Source organism: Oncorhynchus mykiss, chromosome 6, assembly GCF_057628025.1.
Source record: "Oncorhynchus mykiss isolate SJ-2025 chromosome 6, ASM5762802v1, whole genome shotgun sequence".
NCBI lineage: Eukaryota > Metazoa > Chordata > Actinopteri > Salmoniformes > Salmonidae > Oncorhynchus > Oncorhynchus mykiss.
Genome location: NC_143027.1, coordinates 65504029 through 65527417, shown reverse-complemented (window position 1 = coordinate 65527417; position 23389 = coordinate 65504029). Strand labels below are relative to the sequence as shown.

Here is a 23389-nt window from a genome sequence, read left to right as displayed (position 1 = left end):
TCAGCTTTGAGCACATTCATCTCTTGAATGTTTTGGCATTCGGGTCCAAAAAGTAACTTTCTGAGCACTTCAACAATGGGCAGATATGTATGGTAGGTTTTGTTCAACTTAAACTGGGTGCGATCAGAAAGTGATTGACTTTATTGGGTAAATCCGTTTGAATTCATTCACAATGATTTATTAAGTAGTGTAATATACTACTGAGATGGTATTTGAGAAATTGGTACTTCTAACATGTCCAAGCAGGAATGCATGATTCCAAATATTTTCATATGCAACCTAATCCAGTGATTGTCATGAATTTGGAGTTGACAATTGGGCAATTTTTTGTTATTTTACTATCAAAATAGTGCTCCAGAATTTTCTGATTATTTAGTTCAATAGAGATGAATTTGCCTTTAATCTTTGTGTACTAATATTAAATAAAGGTATAGCACTTGTCAGCTGTACCTACACCTATAGCTTTTTTCCAACTTTTTAAATAGTGAGCCAACATGTTTTCAGCGCCTTTATTTCCATGACTGATCAAAACTGATTTTCTCATGCTCTCTCTTGTCTCTCTGCAGCAGACATATAGTGAGCCATATGTTTGGAACATTACATCGCAATCAAATCACAGTATAGAATCGCAATACACATAGAACAGTAAGAATAGCAATACATATTGTATCGGCACCTAAGTATCATGATCGTATCGTCAGCTCCGTGGCAATTCCCAGCCCCAATGTTTTGACTGAGGTGACCAGGTAGAATGTGCAACTCGCACCAATGTCGCCAATTTCATTTTTTTTTACTCACACAGCCAAGTCAAAGGGTCGCAGTCTGAAGCCCTGCTTATTGGACATTTTGTGAAACTGAAGCACCAAGTGCCAGTCAGGTGTCCCTCACTGGGTTAATGGGAATCTGATTCCTGTCAAAGTACCAGCACTGTACATCCTGAGGTCTACATCTTGGTACAATTTTGCATTTGTTGTACTGTTCCATTGATCATGAGGCCTTACCTGGAAAGCCCTTGTCAGTATGTTTAACCATATCCTAGTAGCCTGATGGATGTCATTTGATCCCAAGGACATTTTCCTCACTGTTGGCTTCTATGTCAGCCCCACGTTTCTCACATCTTTTCTGCCTCAACATGCAAGGAAGGTAACACACCCACTGGCAGCTCTGAAAGAGCGCTACGTGTTTGTGTGTAGAGGCCACTGTACTTTCTTGTGCCACACACACAGAACAGAGGACAGCTGTATTTTTTTTAAGATTAAAAAAAAAAAAAAACGAACTGAAACGGCCTTGAATGAACATGGCTGAAAGTACAGCAACGTCTTGTCGTGGAAGTAAAACATAGTTTGATCTTAGACATTTGTCTCTGATGATCTCAGTTTGGTCTCTTGTTCAAGTCTTGGCTGAAGATGTACTTTTCAGTGGAGAATCTGCACAGGACCAAGTGGATATGCTTTACTAAAATAGCGACTCCTTAAATATTAAGCAAAAAGTAACGATCCCCCCCCCCCCTATTTTATTTTGTCTGGTGTCACTTTCATGTGTGCATTTTTTTCATTAAAATGATCTGCATTTTAATGGCATATTGTGCTAGCAATGGATTGATATCATTTATTTTATTTGTAACTATTTGCATTGCTTAATCCATAGGGGCAATGTTTAGTTTGCCTGATGAAGGTTTGTAGGGTCTCTGTGCATATTTGCCTACTTCCCTCCTTCCTCACCTGGCTGCGTGGGGAATTAATGAATTATGATGCAGGTTATGTTTCCAACTGACACTCATTGCCACTTGTTTGCCTCAATACTATAAAGAGATTGATATAACTGTTGCCCCCTGCATTGATTACCAGGCCTCGTGCTGCTCGATCATCTGCCCCCTGAGTTTAAATTAAAGTGGAATTCATAGTGTACACGAGCAGAATGTAATCTGGTCATGACTGTAAAAAATAAATTGACACATTCTTTGAAGTCACCAACAGCAAAACACTGTTTTAATCTTCCTCTGCTTGTTTTGTTTTTACAAAACGGTGTACCTATATAAAACAAAAAATTCCTCCTTGGGGCCTGACTTCCTCTAATGAAGGAATTTGACCAGACTTGACCAGTAAGCGTTTGTTTCATTTCTCTTGTCTTCCCCCAAATCCCTGTTGTAATGTGGAATGTGGCACGTACTTCCGGGAAGGATGCTGGAGTTATTCAGACTGTGTATACTGTTGGTGCAGAGTGGGCAGTAGAAGGGATAGTGACTAAGGTTAGCATATCTATGTGCTAGTGCAGTGGCTCCCAAACTTTTTATATGCCCGTACCCCTTCAAACATTCAACCTCCAGCTGCGTACCCCCTCTTTTACCAGGGTCAGTGCACTCTCAAATGTTGTTTTTTGCCATCATTGTAAGCCTGCCACACACTCACACTATACGATACATTTACTAAACATAAGAATGAGTGTGAGTTTGTCACAACCCGGCTCGTGGGAAGTGACAAAGAGCTCTTATAGGACCAGGGCACAAATAATAATAATCAATAATTTAGCTCTTTATTTAACCATCTTACATATAAAACCTTATTTGTTCATCGGAAATTGTGAATAACTCACCACAGGTTAATGAGAAGGGTGTGCTTGAAAGGATGCACATACTGTAACTCTGCAATGTTGTATTGGAGAGAGTCAGTCTTAAATCATTTCCCACACAGTCTGTGCCTGTATTTAGTTTTAATGCTAGTGAGGGCCGAGAATCCACTCTCCCATAGGTACGTGGTTGCAAAGGGCATCAGTGTCTTAACAGCGTGATTTGCCAAGGCAGGATACTCTGAGCGCAGCCCAATCCAGAAGTGTGGCAGTGGCTTCTGATTTTTAAATACAATTTTCACAGAACTGCTTGTTGCAATTTCGATGAGGCTCTCTTGTTCAGATATATCGGTATCGGTAAGTGGACTGGAGGCAGGGAATGGAAGGGATAACGGATCCAGTTTGTCATCCGTTTTGGAGAAGTAACTGCGTGATTGCGCACCCAACTCAGGTGCTTTGCTATATCATATTTGACATTGTCCGTAAGCTTGAGTTCATTTGCACACAAAAAATCATAATGATGGAAAGACCTGTGTGTTGTCCTTGTTAATGCAGACAGAAGAGCTCCAACTTCTAAATCATAGCCTCAATTTTGTTGCGGAGAGTCCCTGTAATCCTAGATTCAGATCATTCGGGCGAGAAAAAACATCACCCAGATAAGCCAATCGTGTGAGAAACTCGTCATCATGCAAGCGGTCAGACAAGTGAAAATTATGGCCATTGAAGAAGCCTTTAAGCTCTTCTCTCTATAAAAAAAAAAATCATGTCAATACTTTGCCCCTTGATAACCAGCACGCTTCTGTATATTGTTAGTGTTACATGGTTGCTGCCCATATCATTGCATAGTGCAGAAAATACATGAGAGTTCAGGGGTCTTGCTTTTACAAAGTTAATTATTTTCACTATAGTATCCAAAACGTCTTTCAAGCTGTCAGGCATTCCATTGGCAGCAAGAGCCTCTCGGTGGATGCTGCAGTGTACCCAAGTGACATCGGTAGCAACTGCTTGCACGCGCATTAGCACTCCACAATGTCTCCCTGTCATGGCTTTTGCGCCATCAGTACAAAGACCAACATGAGCAGCAGCTACGTTTGGCTACGTATGGACCGTTAGTGGAATTCCCACGAGAGAGTAACAGTTAATGTGATTGGATGTTAATTATTTGACATTGTTGTTATTTTGCTGAACACTAGATGGTTTAATTTTATTTTAGGCAGTGAAATGAGGCTATTTAGGCGAGTGGGGAAAAAACCTCACCCAAATGTATAGCCCCATTGTAAAATAAAAATGGGCTGTTTGAAAATGTGAAGATTTAAAAAAATATTTTATTAAAAAAATGTTAATCTTGTATCCCAGTTTGGGAATACCTGCGCAAGTGGATTGATCTTGACTGGGGGGTATTGGGGGAAAAGGCATCTGGGTGTTATTGTTTCAGGGTGTCAGGGTCTGAAACAGCATGCTTAGTCTATCTGGTTCAGACTAGGAAGCTTGCCACATGTTGCAGTATTGCTGTGTACTCCTGGCCAGTCCAGAGACCCAGGGATAGGTGCTGGGCTGGCTGGTTACTTCACCAGACTGAGTGACCAATGCTGACATGTCGCACAGCACGTCTTTCCTGTGATGTTTGTAAAAGTAAATACAACAGTGCATTCCACATACAGGATGTCGTCCAAGTCGGGGATAATAGAATCATGTGTTTGTCAGGAAGATGTTCATGAGTAATCAATGCTTTGGCTGCCAGCGAAACAGAAAATCCCCAGGAAACGGCACTGGCAGTGGGCTGGAGTGCATGGCAGCCTTGTCCATGATGAAAACCACAGTGAGCTCATCAGGAAATGTGAATACTCAGGATACATGGAGCTAATATGTTGTAGTCTGAAGACTTACTTATGCTGGGAGCACATAGTTATGTTACACAGTTTAGCAAAACAAACCCCTCTGTTGGAGTAATTAGAAGCACTCTTGTGCTCGCACACACCAAAACACACTATTTCCTTTTTTTTTTTTCTCCATAAAACGGAAATATACTCAAGGGATTAATTCCTGCTCCACTGAATCAAAACAAGCCATTTGAGCAGTGAGACCGTCCACGGTCCTCCTCTCTGTCCGTCCTGGGCTTGAAGCTGGAACTGGAAAATACGTGGATAGGAGCCAGGAGGGGAGTCAGCCGCAGCTTTTGGCACAGGAGCACAGCTCAGAAGCCACATAGCCTCCTGTGGCCTTCCCCTTCCTCACTGCCCAGCTCCATGGTGGCTCTCCCCTGCCAGCCACCGCCTCTGTTTACGTGGAGCAGTGGGAATGTGCTGACTGCAAGACCAAAATGCCTGCGGACATACCTGAGATTCCTCGCAGTGCTAAGAGATGTCCTAATTTGTCTGGAATATCCGTTCTCTTGACATGACCCACCTGTAAATCACGGTGTCTTGTCCTACACCTTCTGTCTGCCTCCACTCTGTATGAGAGGTCCACGGGTGAAACCACGACACCCAGACATTTTACTCAAACCATTCCCCTTGTCACAAGAGCTTCTTTGCAGATACCATAGTTGGGTAAAGTTCACCAGTGGCCCTGCAGAAGAGACCTATGTTTCACATTTTCCAGCCCAGTTTCAGAGCTCCCTGTTGTCTAACAGAAGCAGTTCTTGTGCCTAACCAGCTAAGAGTGCTATATGAACCATGTCTTTTCAAAGATAATTTGTAAAAATCCAAATAACTTTACAGATCTTCATTGTAAAGGGTGTAAACACTGTTTCCCAGGCTTGTTCAATGACCCATAAACAATTAATGAACATGCACCTGTGGAACAGTAGTTAAAACAATATCAGCTTACAGACGGTAAGCAATTAAGGTCACAGTTATGAAAATGTAGGACACTAAAGAGGCCTTTCTACGGACTCTGATAAACACCAAAATAAAGATGCCAGGGTCCGTGCTCATCTGCGTGAACGTGCCTTAGGCATGCTGCAAGGAAGCATGAGGACTGGACGGACAGCTGATCGTCCTCGCAGTGGAAGACCACGTGTAACAACACCTGCATAGGATCGGTACATCACACCTGCGAGACAGGTACAGGATGGCAACAACTTCCCGAGTTACACTAGGAACGCACAATCCCTCCATCAGTGCTCAGACTGTTTGCAATAGGCAGGTCATCACCAGACATCACTGGCAACAACGTCGCCTATGGACACAAACCCACCGTCGTTGGACCAGACAAGACTGGCAAAAAGTGCTGACGAATCATGGATTTGTCTCACCCGGGGTGATGGATGAATTTGCGTTTGTTGTCGAAGGATTGAGCGTTACACCAAGGCCTGTACTCTGGAGCGGGATCGATTTGCAGGTGGAGGGTCTGTCATGGTCTGGGGTGGTGTGTCACAGCATCATTGGACTGAGCTTGTTGTCACTGCAGGCAATCTCAATGCTGTGCGTTACAGGGAACGCGGTGGTACCCTTCCTACAGGCTCATCCTGACGTGACCCTCCAGCATGACAATGCCACCAGCCATACTGCTCGTTCTGTGAGTGATTTCTTGCAAGACAGGAATGTCAGTGTTCTGCCATGGCCAGCGAAGAGCCTGGATCTCAATCCCATTGAGCACGTCTGGGACCTGTTGGCTCGGAGGGTGAGGGCTAGGGCCATTCCCCGCGGAAATGTCCGGGAACTTGCAGGTGCCTTGGTGGAAGAGTGGGATAACATCTCACAGCAAGAACTGGCAAATCTGGTGCAGTCCATGAGGAGGAGATGCACTGCAGTACTTAATGCAGCTGGTGGCCAAACCAGATACTGACAGTTACTTTTGATTTTGACCCCCCTCCCCTTTGTTCAGGGACACAATATTCCATTTCTGTTAGTCACATGTCTGTGTAACTTGTTCAGTTTGCCACAGTTGTTGAATCTTGTTATGTTCATACAAATATTTACACATGTTAAGTTTGCTGAAAATAAATGCAGTTGACAGTGAGAGGATGTTTCTTTTTTTGCTGAGTTTATAAATGCTGTATTGTTGACTTATCTCAACTGCTGTGTTTAATAGCAGCATGTCACAACAGTCATGTATTGCTATTTAAATGAAGTATGAAACGGCACCAGTCCTTGACCCTGTCTGAGGCCGTCTTTCTCCAATGCCAGGTCATTGACCTCCCACAGCCCTCATCCTGTGTGGCGGGCAGAGTGCAGTACCGTAGACCCAGAGCCCTGGAGAGGCAGTCAGCTGGAAAACTAAAGGCCAATGTCCCCTGTGTAATGCACTGCCATTGTGTTAGAGTGTGAAAAGTGCCACTGGAAAAAACACCATCAGGGATATAGCACACACTCACTTTTGTCTTCCTGGCCTGGGGTGGTACCACAACAGTAGAACGTGCTACTGGTCCTCGTGAGGGGTGTATAACTCTGTGAGCTAATAATATAAAGTTGGGGGGGCTCGCTGTTTTTTCAGGTGAAAAACAAAAGCGGAGGTATAAAAAGAAGAAAGGCCACGGTTGGAGGGTGACTTAGTGACAGCGATAGGGAGAAGAGAGTGGGCCTGGGCCCGGCAGGAAGCACCTGTCCCAGGGACATTATCACAGGGCTCCCAGGCAGGGGCTCCACAGGCTGACGCATAAGCACATTGTGTTTCTCTACGGCCCAAGACAAAGCTGTTTACCCTCTGCTGTCTCCTCATCAAACACACTGTGCTCTTCAAATGGGCCGACCTGTTGTTGTTTTTGTGTTTGCTTTGCTTCACACAACTGTGTAGAATAAACTGTAAACAGCACTGCACACACTAAGAACTATATAACGATGAGTGAATTCTTGAAGCACAGTAAAGCTCTTGAAAGTTAACTATACGTGTTACATAACTGTGCTTGTCATGAATGTGTAACTCATTGTGTTAATCAATGTGTTACAAACCAATGAATGGGGCGCATCTCACAGGCTGTGCATTAAGCACAGGTCCGAGAGCAGGGTACAGCACTCCACCTGTAGGCCAGCGCCATCCACGGGGTGTGTGTGTGTGGGAGAGTGTGTGAGGATTCAGCACAACAATGGAGACAGCGTAATGTCAGGTTTGGATTAAGATGGAAAAGCCAGGCTCTGCTTATATCCCGCCATCAGCGGTCTCGGGGAAAATCCATGGAGTTTTCTTGGACTGTCGAGGTGGATTTCAGCACTGAAGCCGAGTCTTCTCTGAACTTACACTCCATCCGCTTGTCACATGTTGGAAAGGCATGTAGTTCTAGCCTTTTCCCCAGGAAACACGTGTTTGAAAGATCTTACTAAGGCAACCTTAGTTAACTAGGTTTATTAACCTAGTTTCCCTAAAACGAAACTCAAAAAAAAAAAGTCCATATCTGGTCACAAACATTCACCTCATGGTTTGGGGCACCCTTAAGTATAGTAAATAGCATATGAGTGCTCAAGGCGAGGTTTGAGCGGTTGCAGTGATTGGAGCAGAATTAAGCTGAAATTAAACTGACAGTAGATTGGTTTAAGAGAAGGAATGCCTAATCCTTCTTCTTTTTGCGTTTTTAATGCATCTCGGATTGAAATAAGTTACATGTGGTGAACCAGCCATATGTTTTTAATTTATTGTGTTTTTAAATAAATCCAAAGTATTCACCCCCAAGTGAAGAAATCTTCCCATGAGACTTTGGATGTGAGGAACTCGGCAGAGCTGTCGGTTTTTTCATGTTGCTAGCACAACAAATTACATTTTGCCCCCCCCTCCCTCTTCTAGAAATGATCGCCATATGAGATATGGACCCTGAAATTCTTCACGTTGTACACGTTGCAGTTTTAGACATCGACCTCCTAGCCTATTACTCTCTTCCCCATCTTCCTGGCCTAGCTATCTGTTGAATTATTGCGGTCCTTTATGACCAGCTAAAAATATCCATCTCTAAAATGAACCATATGTTCCGGGTAGCATAACAGATCACAGGGAACCACAGAGCTGTGGGGACCGAGGGAAATAAGGATGGATGTGCGATGCCAGTTGTGAGCAGTCGCTTGCAGTGTGATGGAGCTCTCCAGTCAGACCAGTTGGCCTACAGTACATCACAGGGCTACCTGAGCTCCACTTTGCACTCTGGTACCTGTGGGTTGAAGCTGGCTAGCTTTGTTTCGTTCTGTTTGTGTCGCGCTGACCCTGAAGATGTTCTCAGGAAGTGTTGTGTGTGTGTGTCTCCTGTTTGCTGGTCTTCATCCTGGCCTCCTATGAATATAGCCTCCATCTCGGCTCAGCTCAAGACTTCCTACCATGTGGCTGCTCTGTGTGGCCCCGGCTGCTGGGGAAACTCAAATAGCCCTGGCACATGTTTGGAGTTCAGCTCTGTCCACTGTCCTGTCCATCCTCCAGAGTTGATAAAGCAGCAGATCTCTTGGCCGGCCAGGTTGCAGCCCGGTAATGACCCGCTCACCTCCGGCCAACCCCCTTTCACCTCAGACACCACTTTCCTGCAAGTCATTGTCTTGTCTTCCTGAGAAACAGGCCCTCGAAGTGAAGCGGGAAGAGATAGAGGAGGATAAGATGGAATTCAAAGATAGATGGAGAGGGAGGGAGCGAAAGAGAGAGGAGCGTACACGACACAACACATCTGTTGCCGTGTTTTTGTCCTGACCACAACGTCTTGGCAATCACTTTGCTTTGACTCTGTCAGCACTTCACTGGCATCGGTTGGATGCACTTTGTTTTGGAAACATGTTTTATGCTCATGCAGCATGCGGTATTACTGTTGTCCTTCATTACATTTACCTTGTTGCCTTACAAATACCTACCTAGTCAGCCACTCTAGTTGGATAATAGAACTTAATGTATTTGGTCAACAAAATGTCCTCAAAGGCTTTAATTCAGACAGTTGGATCTCGATATACATTGCTCTTGTGTAGTATTCTCATCAGAACCGGCCAGGTAAACTTGGTTTAAATCTACTGAGTCTAAATGGACAGAGAATGTTGTGTTGGAGAGATTCCACCCTGGGAATGCTCTTCATTCCTGTCGGTGGAGTTGGGAAAGTGTTTTCCCATCAACTTGTCCTTTTTTTTCCAGTTCCAGACTTCCTTCTCTTTCACCCAGTTCAGTCTTGCGTCACATTTGTTAATGCTCAGAAGGGAGGAGACATCTACATTTTATTACCATACAGAGGAACTCAAGAATACTTTGATATTTGTTTGTTTGGCAATGTCAACTTAGGAAATCAAACTTTGAAACCAGTATTTATTTCTTGGAATTTGAGGCGTGGAGATGTACCATTTCATACTATGTCATAAGCCTATATTAACTCCATTCCCCATTTTTCAACTGTAGCAACACAAGTGAAGGTTGCATCAGATTTCTTTCTAGGGTTGTCTCCTTGTAAAGACTGCCCAGTGTGTGTGTCCCTGACTGACGGTCTGGAGTTTCAGCCCCAGTGCCCACAGCATAGCTGTTTGTTTGTCCCCTGTGTAGTTATTACAGCTGCATACAGTACATTTTCACAGTATTAGAATACAGCCCTGACCACAAACTAGGCTTCAGTTCGGTGGGACTGTTCCCCATGCTTTTCTGTGCCGATTCTTAGCAGGTCAAGTTGCAGATCTAGTGTCGCTATCTGAAAGGGTGGAGGGTGGACTAGGGGGGAGCCATGCCACACAGAGCCACATGATGCAGAGAGCTCAATCGGTGGCAGGGCAACAATGTGCTAAAGGACAAAGATCCCAGAGTCGGTTACCCAATGAGTTCCATTGTCACTTGACTGTGGTCTAATTTGAGACCAGGGACTGTCCTCGCCATGACTCAGCTTGTGTGTGTGCGTGCGTGTCCGTACACCATATATATATATATATATTATATATAGTACGTTGCACTGTATGTTTCTAGACAAGCCATGCACCTGTTGCACTGCAGTGAACATATTTTGCTTGATCTCTCCAAACAGTCTGCTGGTACTGTGTGTGTCAGTCACAGCTGGCGGCAGGCAGGGGCTCCCTGGAGCTGCTACCTGGAGTGGTGCCTAGAATCACTGCTCTGCTCTCTCTCTGTGTGTGTGTGTGTGTGTGGGGGGCAGATCACACCGCAAGAGAGACTACACGCGTTCAGGGCATGCTTCTTCTTACTATAGAATGATTGACAGTAGAGTAAGTTTTCAGCTCCTTTTTCCTTTGTCAGTTAGACAGCTACTGGTCATTGGACTTGTTTTTTTTCTCTTTTATGCAAGTAATCCTCCTCTTTGTCCTCTGGTTAATATAATAATATACAGTGCCATTAAGCAGGTGCTTTTATCCAAAGCGCCTGCAGACATTTTACATATTGGTGGTCCTGGGAATTGAACCCACTACCCTCAGTCCTCATCTACTCTGCTTTTTATTCAATTTTCCCCCTCTCCACCCATATTACTGGTGCTGATATTAGTGTATCAGATGTTGTGACTAAAGGCCCTGCCAGTCAACTCTTATTCAGTCTGTTTTTCCATATTCAGACTCCCTAGTAAGTCTAGCTACTTGAGTCTAAGCTAATATTTACAGAGAGAAAATCCTTCAAAACATGATTGCCTTCCAGTCAGTCACTGGCATGTGAAAACGGATAGGATATCTCCATTGGTGTTAGGTAGTAGACTGTCTGGCTGTTATTCAGCCCACTAAAGGCACTCGGCACGTGGAGAAACCCAGTCCAGAGCCTCTCCTCAGACCTCCGGGGTAGTGTGAGCATAACAGCTTTGCAGAAGATGGCCATTGGTATCATTTAAGCAAAACAATACCCCTTTCTTCCTCCTACACACTCACACCTCTGCTTCCATCCCCCATTTTATCGTATCTCCACTTATCTCCCAAGGTATGCAGTCCGAATGCTGTTTATCTCCTTTCCGACAGTGATTAATGACATATACTTAGAATATTTTTGGATGTGTTCACAGTTATCTGCAATTGTCCTTAGGTCCTGTCTGGGCCCTGGCCCAGTATGTATGACACTCCCCCACAATGCAGCTTTTCCAGATTTCCTGCTGTCTATTGTGTCTGTTGGAGGATGGTGGTATCCTGGTTCAAGCCCCCGGGCTAGTCGAGCACAGCTCCCTCTCTCTTTTCCTATATTGCGCTCTCTTCCTCTCTCTCTCATCCTATCTTACGCCACCCACCCACCCACCTTATCGTTTCATTTTATTTTCTCTCTCTCCCTCTATCTATCCTCTCGTCCCCCCCTTCTCCTCTCCCTGCGTCAGTCCAATGTTCTCCCAGTGAAACGCCTGAGGAGCAGTCTACATATACTGTCCCACAGCCAGGCCAGCTCGGCCTCCAGCACAAACACACAAGATTTACTCACTCTGGCTGCCTGCCTGCCTCTCACATGCTGCTCTCGACACTCCATCATCCTCATCATTTCTCTGTTTTTCTTCTATGCCTGCATGGTTTCTATCCTCGCACATCTCTCTCTTTTCTATCCATCTGCACTCCTCTTCTTTAATCTTCCCGTATTTCTCTCTCTCTCTCCCCCTTCTCCGTCCCTTGCATCACCTCTCCCTTCTCTTGCTCACCAGTACTCCGTTTTCCCTTTAGATTGCATTTATTTTGTGTTGTTTCTAACATTTACAAATCAAGTTGAGATGGTTCAGTAGTGGAGTAAAGATTAAAACAACAGGATCCCTAACTGATACGTTTTGTCCCAGAAAAAGGAAGAAGTGGTGCATTTTTTTAAAATGAAATGGGGTTTTCTGTCAATTAGTCATTATCTTGTTTATGTTTTAATGATAACATGGGATTTCCTGCTTGAACAACCAGAGTTAGCCTAAATATCCACTATTACATTCTTCATGTTAATCCCAGTGTTATCCAATACAATCCTACTTTAGTCATGTTCATCTTATCCTAAACGTTTTAATGCTTATCTAACTGAGCACATAGCAGCCTACTGTTTCACAGTGAAAGTCAGTACTTTTGGTTTCAGTACCTTTCCTCATACTTTTCTTTGTGCCTAGAACCAGACTGATATCAAACCCCTCTGACGAGCAGTGAGGAACGTGAACCAGTGCCATTTCCCTCTCTGTGAGGAACGTGAACCAGTGCCATTTCCCTCTCTGTGAGGAACGTGAACCAGTGCCATTTCCCTCTCTGTGAGGAACGTGAACCAGTGCCATTTCCCTCTCTGTGAGGAACGTGAACCAGTGCCATTTCCCTCTCTGTGAGGAACGTGAACCAGTGCCATTTCCCTCTCTGTGAGGAACGTGAACCAGAGCCATTTCCCTCTCTGTGGTGAGAGTATTCAGCAGTAGTACTAATGCACTGAAACGGGACATCCTGTGCATCGACAATGGCGTCAATGGCCCCCTAACTAACTTAATACTTCCCCATTCATACTGAAAGATTACCAGCAGAGGATCTCCTGGGGACACGGGGGGCTAGATTTGGGGCTCCCCTCTCAACACAACAACACTGGCTTCCAGTAACAAATCTGGAAACGCCACAGGGTGTCTTGTACTCTGCCTGCCCTGTACTCTGCCTGCCCCCATTTTATCTGCACGCTGAGGGCAGACTGTTCCAGTACAGGTGCTCATGTATAATGGTGTGTTATACTTTGTGTTTTTTCCAGTTCTGCCAGCCAGGAGGATGGAGGCTGTCCCGAGAGAGGAAAGCTCCCACCTTCTTCACGGTGGTGTTGACGGACATCGACTCAGACAGACACTACTGCTCCTGCCTCACCTTCTACGAGGCAGAGGTCAACCTGCAGGTGAGATGGCCTGTTGTACTCCTCAACCTCAACCCAACTCCCCTTCATGCATATCTTATCCACTTACAAGGGCATTATGCTAAATGTTATATAAAATCTAATGTATATCTGTTACAGCTTACCCATAATTGCCTTATTCAAAGCAATCACGTATACGTCTGTTTAGACATTTAGGGAATTTTCATGCCTTTAAACACTTACACACTTGCTGAATAGGACTACGTCCTGCAGGTCCTGGGTTTAGGATCTTGGTCATAAGGGCAAAATAAGTGAACCACGGTATAGTAGATAGTGCCTACTGCCTCGGCTGGCAGGTTGATGCATCTCTCGATAAGCAGCACGGGGTTATGTCCGTTCATTTCTTTATCATTTCAAGCTTCTCTCTCTGGTTTAATACTTGATTCCGAGCATCCAGCAGGGGCTGTTTGTTAATTCTTTGGAATTTTGGGGGGGGTTTTGATTTTCTTTTTGTTTTTCAATGTTGTAATTGTTTTGTTTTCTTGCATGGCACATTTTTGTACTATTAGGAATTTGTGTCACGGCATGATGTGTTCCAGAACCCACTAAAGTGGGAAAATAACAGCACTCTGGATGAATTGAGATGAAGTGAACAACACTTCACATAATGAAGGGTTTTGGTGTGATGGGAGAAAAAACGTATCCAATGAGCTGACATCTCATCCCCTCTAGCACTGGCTCTTGGATGCACCCATCCTCATATGAATTCAATTCTATCTTTGATGTTTTTTCTTCCACACAATTTCACAAACCCCTGAAATAAACTAATGCAATGACCTCAGTCCTCCTAAGGTTTGCCCTGATACATTACACAGAATGCCTGGATGGATGTCTAATTGTGGCCTGACATCACCCTCCAGACTGTCTCTGACAGTCGTGACAAAATCAAAGAGTAGGATGTGTCCCCTGCCTCATATTAAACACATGACAACCATGGCCATTAGTCATATTCATTCAAGTCAGTGACCTTTAGTTCATTGGAATCTGACATTCCTTGACAGGCCCCATTCAATCAGGTGGAATTCTTCTGACCATTAGTCATGTTAATTCAAGGAGGCTTATGAAAAAGTTAATTGAAATCTGATCATATCCTCTTAAGTAAATTCCGGTGGAATTCTAACCTTTATTAACTGCGTGGTCATGATGACATGTCACATTCTGATGTGATGATTCTGTTTACATGAATGCTCAGACTCAACATCCTAGCATGTTGATGAGTTTAACATTAGTTTACACAGTGTACTGTATGAATCAGACCAATTTTCACAAACATCCCTTGTGCCTGGATGTGGAACCACTGATTTTCCATGTGGAGTTCAAACAAAGCCTTGGCATGAGACCAAGTATAAACCACGACATCCTTCATTAAATAAGCGTGATAATGGCTAGGTTAGCTGCGACTGGGTCTCTCTAGCCTGACCTGGTCTATGCCTGGGCTGGAAGGTTACATAACCGGCCCTGCAGTAGTGTGAATAATTCCAATGTCAGGCGCTGTTTGGTGATGTCCTGCAGCTGTCCACTCTGTCTTTCTGGCCGACTGGACCCTCTTCTCGTGATCAGACTTTAATCCTCCCTTATTTGTTTTCTGTCCTCCTCACACGCCGGCCGGTCTACTGAGGGAGAAGAGGTGAAGGCCACCCGTAACGATCAGTGCAGTGTCATCGCAAACATTAATACAGGATCGTTAGAGGTCTTGATTACAGGGCTAAATGTGGCCGGTCACCTCACTGCCTCTTCATCATGGCCCCACCTCTCTGTTTTGGTTTGATTACTTTCCAGGAACTGTTCCCAGACCCCTTTGTGCACTTGGTAATGGCTCAGATAAGGATAGGAGTTTGGATCACACACACTGGACAGATGTGAGGCTGGTTTTTCACTGTGTAGGTGACTGTTGCGGTATCTTATGGTTTAGGGACCAGCTTGATACAGTATACCATCCACTGCAAAAGTTTGTACCAGAGCCAGGACCTATGTTCTCCATATTCACATGTACACTATTAACAAGGTTAGCAAAATGCTAAAGTAGTTTGAGTTAGTGTTACACCACAGTACCAAAACGTCATGGTACTTATTATGCCAACATTTTAGAATTGCATACTACTGTTTCAAATGATAAAATGTTTATGAAGTCAGTTTTGTTTAGACATTAAGTTGAATTTAAGCAACACTAGTCTCTTGTATGCGCAGGTCCAAGAATGTCCACTTCACGTTCATACGCACATCACCCGTGGCCGCTGTAATCAGCCAGCCACATCCCCATCCAGCCATCACTCACCTGCTTCTCTCCTCTCCGTCCGCTCTTTCTGCTCGTCTACTCCTGGGCATGCAGACCCTGATCAGTCTGCTGCAGGTTACATTTCTACATTTGATACATTGGAGCAGTGCGAGCAAAGTTGATACATTGTATAGAAGTTCATCCCTGGTATAACCAAGTGCACAGGCCAGTCTGAGGGTCTTTGAAAGTTCACGGTCACGCAGCAGGAACAGAGAGTAAAAACAGCTTCGCAACAGTCGTGTTTACAGATTTACGGCAAAGAAAAGGGCTATTACCGGACCTTTTTTCCTTCCTGCGCCATTTTGCGCTCATTTTATATAATTTCACAAACCACATCGCTGGAATGATAACAATGTTGTTCAGTCATATTACCTAGCTAGCTAACAACCTGGTAATGTGACATTAGGTTAAGGCACATTTGATTGGCCCAGGAAGAAAAGGGTCTGCTTCTCATGGCATGTGCTTCAAAAGTAGGATTCATAATCTCTTTCTGGTGCTCCTTACATTCTGTTTTGGTGCCTAACGTTTTTAAAGTTGGGAGCAGTGTGTACATGTTTGTGGGAGTGAGAGAGAGTGGTGTGTGTTTTGAGGTAGACAGAGAGCAGTGTGTATGTGTTTGTGGGAGCGAGAGCGAGTGGTGTGTGTTTTGAGGTAGACAGAGAGCAGTGTGTATGTGTTTGTGGGAGCGAGAGCGAGTGGTGTGTGTTTTGAGGTAGACAGAGAGCAGTGTGTATGTGTTTGTGGGAGCGAGAGCGAGTGGTGTGTGTTTTGAGGTAGACGGAGAGCAGTGTGTATGTGTTTGTGGGAGTGAGAGAGAGTGTGCGAGGGTTTCATGCAGTTGTTTTCCCCTTACTACCACAATGACACACAGATCATTACATGTATGTTCCTTCCCCCCATTCCTCCAGCCAAATCACAAGTAGACCTTTGCAAATATGAGCAAATTAGCCATTCAATATCTGGTTTATTGAGAAGTGTGAATATCAGTGACAGCTTTTTTTGTGTAGCACTTGCACATAACATTTACAAAACTGGAAAAGTGTCGGGGGGCAAACAGGACGCTAGTCCAATCAGAATTTTTTCTGGTATTGTGATACTTGGCCTGGTATCTTATCATTAAAAAAATGTTGGTATCATGACAGCACTAGTTTGAGGTGCATCATGTGTTTTGCCAAATACACCTAACTTGGATAGTATATTGGGCCTAGTCTGCAAAGCATTTTATTGAGAAGGGCACACATGGTTTTTGTAGACCCTGTAAGCCAGCATACAGCAGTTTTTTTGTTTGTTTATTTGGGCGTTATCATGAGCCTTACCCTGTAAAGTTTAAACCAGCGTGGCTTTTCACTATGTGATTGGATTCGAGAGGCAGAAATGTATTTTCGCCGATAATTGAACCAAATCTTCAAAATGCTGTAGAAATGTGTTTCCCATCTGATGGGATATTTAGATCCTGTGTTCCCTGCTCGGAGCATGCCAGAGCTCTTGTGGCATGTTTTCATTGTCTGAAGGAATATATGTGATTCTGATAAAGGGTTTAGCCAGGAACGAGCCCTGTGAGGTTGCTTTGCTGCTATCTCTGTAAACTGATAGGACTGACGGCTCCTGGTATGGGACAATTGGAACCAGATTGAGACCACTGAGACTTGACCTCTGTGTCCCAGTGGAGCACTTTGGGAAGGAGTGGGAGGTATCTTTGTTCAACTCATTCACCTTAATGACTTAACCCATATGCTGTTATTTTACGTGGTCACTCAATTGCTATTTATGGTACATTACGCAATGTCCTTCGAACCCAAGTGTCTGCATCGTATTTTGGCTAGGTTTTGAATGATTAATATCCTACAGGTAGGCCTACAGTAGGTCTATCTCCAGTGTGGTTGCTGGATCAGAGGTGTCAGAGGTCAAGTAGCTTTTCCTTTAATTATCTTTGTTTTTTTTTTCTTAATTCAGGCTTCAGGGGGTTTATTATAGCTATTTCTATACAGATTATATCTTGTGACTCCGTTTTGTAGGAAATTTAATTTTTGAACTACAACCCCAGCCAATTTGAATTTAACATGTTTCAAACCACCAGCTCTGGGTTTGTAGACATAGTTTAGAATAACATCTCCAAACCACAAAATATTATTCCTCGACAAATAATGGAACCAAAGTAATGACATTGTAGTCTTTAAAATAAATACGCTATTGTGTGAAGAAACAACTGAACAGATGAGAAAGCAGTATGGGTAAATTGGAAGTAGCCTATTCATACTGTGTTATTAGTGTTTTCACAGCTATTTTAGTAAACCGAGTAATGTGACTTGATACATAGTTGACTTGATTTCATATACATCTCACTGCTGATTTACAGTCAGTATGTGACTCTGGAAGGCAAATGACACTCCTCTCTTAAGCTGCTGGGTTTTGTTCAAACGGTCTCCATGACAATACATGTTTTATGCTCTATTTTTTGGGGTTAGTAATCTTTTATGAACCCCATGGTGATTTGAAGAAAATCCTCTTTGCTCTTTCAACTCCTCAACTGCAATGAGTATCTGTTTTAATGGGTACTACTGATTGGAGAGGATCTTTTTTTTTTAAATAAGTCTATATATCCCATTGCTAAAACACCGGATTTAGAGTTTTTTGCAGACATACAGACACAGTTCTGAGGGGACTTTTCCATTCTGTGTTCTTTTGACTGATTTGAATAGTACTCGTACTGTGTGAACTGTACTCTGTGCCTGCGTCAATCAGAATTCTCGAGGAGGGGGTGGCACATGCACGTTTCCAAAAATAGGCTACAGTATGTGATGTACTGTAGAATGTACACGCTGTGGTTTGACCTGGAAGTAGATAACACTAGAGCCACCCTCAGCGGGTAAACTGAAAAGCTTGTTTTTCTTTCCATCCCCGCTCAGGTGTTTTTTACGCATGCTATGTTAGCTTACCACTGCACATGGTCTTAACTCACCCCCATATCACTGTTGAACTCTCCCATTTAAATAACTTATTCTGTTTTGCTGTTTCAGGGAACAAAGACCACCGATGCAGATGAGGATGAGGAAGAGGATGGCTTGATCCAGCCCGCTCAAGTCTTTGCACCCAAAAGTCTCATTCTGGTCTCCAGGCTGGATTATCCTGAAATATTCCGGGTAACATGATAACATTGATTTAATTCCTGACTAACATAGGTTCCTTTCAAAATGTCAGATGACCATGCATAGTGGTCATTTCAGTTTTTGCGGGTTTATTTGCTATCTAAGGTTACCTGGCCAGGAACTTTCTTGGTCCTATTCATGAGGTTCATGACTTCACTTTACTTATCTCTGCCTAATTAGCATTGGCATGATAAACGGTAGCGCGTCAATTAGTGCATTGACTATCAATTGTCTCATGATGGTGATAGAATGCATCATGTTGTATCCTGTGTGCGGAGAATGAACATATTGGCTTTATAGAGTGAATTCTGCAAGTACTCAAGGCCAGGATATCCAGCCAATCCCTCACTTAAGAACAGAGTGGGGCTTAGCGGATCTCTCCTGTCCCTAGGCACTCCACTGGACCACTATGGTATTCAACTTTGGCATTCAAATGTCTCCGACACACATATTGATTTAGCATTTATTTTTAGCTTTGCAAATGGCATTTGCCATTAAACCACACATCTCAGCTGTACATTTGGAATATTACATAAAATACTATAAATCTGATGGTATTCGATGACAAATTCCCACAGTGTCTTTAATTGTCCATTTTTAGGCGACAAACTGTGATTGGGTGTATGCATCTTGTGATACATCTGTATGTGAGTGTGTTGATTGACCTGGTTGTGTGTCTGTCTCCTCCTGACCTCCCCAGGGCTGCTTGGGCCTGATCTACACGGTGTACGTCGACAGCCTGCCGTTCCCTCTGGAGGGGCTGGTTTCCAACCTCTTCACGTGCATGGTTCCTGTGGCTGGTGGCTCCCAGGTAAACAGGCCTTACTAAAGCAAACAATTCCTCATATTCCATCTTAGAGGGCTTGTCTAACCCCCTCTCAACCCCTCTGGCCTGCTCTCCACAGAGGCATGAATCCACCCCAGAATAGGGGTCAGTCTGGGTTAATGTTGCTGCTAGACCCACACAAGGTGCTGGTTACTCACTGATGGCCTAATGCTTATTATAGTAGTAGAGTGGGAGTGAGTGAGTGAGGGAAGGAAGGAAGTCATGTTTTGGCCCATGTGAGATTCCAAAAAATGATTTGCGTTTGCTTTCCATTCAATCATGCATTCCTCGTCTAGATGGTGCCATAGATTGCTGTACCACCGCGTGCAGAAATGTCCTCATAATACTATTTTATTTTTCTAGCTGCTCTTCTGATGACATTACTTAGTGAAGCTAGGGTACAAAAAAACAGAGTAGGTGGCCTGTTTTTATATTTTCACTTCTTACTAGGTTATTGAAACCCACATCTGAAGCTGTCCTATAACAAAAACCCTACGCTGGTCTGTTCCCTTGAAGTCTAGACAATGGTGATCAATGTGGCTTTAAAAAACTAGACAATATTTAAACTATTTGTAAAGAGGAAGGAATGTGGCCCATGATTAAGTTCACATCCTGAACCTTAGGGTAATTTAGTTTTTTTAATGTAATTTACCAGCACATGTCAGTGTTCCTCCTCAAATTATTGCCGCTCCCCGCAGAGCCAAGGGCTTTCGGCTGTAGTGACACAACATGAGTTAGAAACCTCAGGAGTGGAACAGACTCATCCTTCAACAGACTGTCAAACATGAAGGAATGTCATGAATCTGGGAACAGAGTTGTTCTCTAGCTGGTTCAAACTCAGTTGAAAGGCTAGGATCCCAATTAATACCTTTATTGACCATGGTTCAATCCACTATGATCTTTGTCAGGTCAAAAGCCAAACACCGTTGAACCACTGTCTGTACCCCTATCATGTTCAACATTGGTTTAGCTGAATTAGACGTACTGATTGCGTTCATGCGAACTCATTGTTTCCACTGTACGCTTACTTCTCTACCCTCAGCCACACTGGATACAGCGACGGACGCTGCTGTCCCTATTGGATTGCAGAGGTGTTGTACCGTGCCAGTGAAATTTAGGTTAATATGCAATTGAGGTTTCTCCCATTGCCGCCAGACTGACTCAAAAGGTTAATTCAGTCATGCAGCTGCGATGTCCATCGGGTTCAACAACACGTGTTTTATTCGTTTTCTGGGAGATCGTCAAAAAAACTCTCACACAGTGGATCCCTTAACTGCCATTGTACTGTCATTTCATCCTTGCCTATATGACCTTTGGCCTTGTACTGAGCTACAGTCTTGTTCAGTTTCCTAATGATATTTACAGTACCATGAAAACATGTTGTCTGTTAGCAAAAAAATGTTCCTCTACTGAAACAGTCTTGTCTAGTTCTATAGATCCATCCAATGGTTTTTCATATAACCTGACTTTTCACTTTTGTGTGTTTTGTGATTTTCTCACAGAAACTGTTTTCCCTGGGAGTGGGCGACCGACAGCTAATCCAAACCCCTCTGAATGACAACCTGCCTGTTACATGCAAGAGTGTGGCCCTGCTCTTCCAGCAGCTTGGTATGTCACTGGGCTTCGGCTTCCTCATTACTGCTGTCATGACGTGGCCCTCTTTGGGTATAGAGAGTGCATATCCTCTCTCTCCCTCTTACACCCAGGTTCTGTTATCTCAGGTTGTAAATTCCAGGAGGAGACTCTCTCCCTCATGCAGTATAGAAAGAGGGTTTCACAGTAGAAGAAATTAACTTCTATCTCACAGAACTTGAGAACTGAACAATATCCATGTTTTGGAGAATGTGTAAACCGTCGGTGGAGAATTGAGCTACAACCGGTCCATTTTGTTTGTTTGTGACCTCATGAGAGACAATACAGCCACATTACCATAACTCTGTCTATACAAGAGTCTCCGTTATGAGTTTTGCATCTAATTATTGTATAAAATGAATGAGTAAAGATGAAACTATTTGTGAAATGATGTAATGTGATTTTAAACTGTTTAATGAAAGACAATCCAATTCCCTTTAAAGTTAACTAAGTCATTGGCCCGCCCTATGAGCACAGACATTGATCTGGCGTCATGGGACAACCTTTTCTGCTGTTCCGAATATAACCCCCTCCTGGAGAAGCCCGCTTCAGACCATGCGTACCTCGATTGCCGAGAGGGCAAAGGTTTAAGTAGAGACCATGCGTACCTCGATTACCAAGAGCGCAAAGGTTTGAGTAGAGACCATGCATTCCTCGGTTGTTGAATTCCTAACCAAACCATGTGGAGCATTGGCTACACTGGTGTAAGTAGTTCAACTCTGAGACTATCGATACCGACAGAATAAGAGCAAATCTTCAATACTAATTACTAGTCTGCAGCTAGAATTTATGTCGACTGAATGCGAAGACCGACAACTGCCGAAACATCTATCCTATAAGAACATTTCTGAATGTTACTCCTGAAGTATCCATTCTAACCAAAGACTTTGGAAGAGAGAGACAGGCGGATTAACTTTCCAACAGAAAGACGGACAATTCCAACAGAGATCACGACGACCCACTGAGCGTAAATATATATTAATTGCAATTATGACTTCCTGGTTAATTACATTTACATGATTAGTTTAATCACGTAATAATAATTACAGAGAATTGATTTGATAAAATAAGTCTTCACTTTAATGATGCCAACGACACGACACTGCACTATAGTACAACCAGTCAATCCCAAACTTCATGAACTTGACTCCACTTCATGGCACCATCATGTGCCCTCCGTTATTTACAGTCTGGTGTGTATCGGGTCTACTTGGTTGCAGTACAGTAGCTCTAGGCTGCTCTGCCTGTTGATCGCGTACAGTCACTGTATACACAACTCACATTTGTAATTTGGCTTATGTTTCCTGTTAACATGATATTGCGGGTGACTCAAATAACCTGACAGCTGAATACGAACTGTAGTGCCAGGTATTAGGAATATCCCTCTTAATCCTATTGTTTGCATAGTTTTTTCCCCCATTTATTTTAGTAAGTAGCTTCGTGGTATGACAGGTTATCCGGTCTTGATCCTTGACGGTATTAAACTTTTTTAGGTTCAACTCCAACATTAAGAGGTTTAGAGTTACAACACGAATGAATAAAGCATCTGTCCAAATCACAATTTTAAACTCTCAAATTGAATAGCCACTAAGCAGTTGGATTAATGCTGTACAAATGAACATGTACAGTGCCTTCAGAAAGTATTCACACCCCTTGACTTTTTCCACATTTTGTTGTTAGAGCTTGAATTTAAAATTGGCCTACACACTATACCCCATAATATCGAAGTGGATTTTTTATTTATTTTTAATGTTTACAAATTATTAATAAATGAAAAGCTGAAATGTCTTCAGTCAATAAGTATTCAACCCATAATAAGTTGCATGGACTCACTCTGTGCGAGAATAGTGTTTAACATGAGTTTTGAATGACTACCTCATTTCTGTAGCCAGTCATAAGTTTACATACACTTAGGCTGGAGTCATTAAAACTTGTTTTTCAACCACTCCAAAAATGTCTTGTTAACAAACTATCGTTTTGGCAAGTCTGTTAGGGCATCTACTTTGTGCATGACATAAGTCATTTTTCCAACAATTGTTTACAGACATATTATTTCACTTATAATTCACTCTATCACAATTCCAGTGCGTCAGAAGTTTACATAAAATAAGCTGACTGTGCTTTTAAACAGCTTGGAAAATTCCAGAAAAGGATGTCATGGCTTTAGAAGCTTCTGATATGCTAATTGACACCCTTTGAGTCAATTGGAGGTGTACCTGTAGATGTATTTCAAGGCCTACCTTCAGTGCC

At 43.3% G+C, this 23389-nt stretch overlaps 1 protein-coding gene across 3 annotated transcripts in view; it reads left to right on the top strand.

The window, feature by feature from the left end:
- The window catches only part of LOC110526365 (myotubularin-related protein 13), a 158413-nt gene that overhangs the window by 60835 nt on the left and 74189 nt on the right, over positions 1-23389 (top strand). For all 3 annotated transcript variants that reach the window (XM_036980722.2, XM_036980721.2, XM_036980720.2), the window contains exons 3-6: positions 13105-13242; positions 18553-18675; positions 19382-19492; positions 21010-21115. In XM_036980722.2, coding sequence (XP_036836617.2) covers positions 13105-13242; positions 18553-18675; positions 19382-19492; positions 21010-21115 — 478 coding nt within the window. The remainder of the gene's footprint in view (positions 1-13104; positions 13243-18552; positions 18676-19381; positions 19493-21009; positions 21116-23389) is intronic.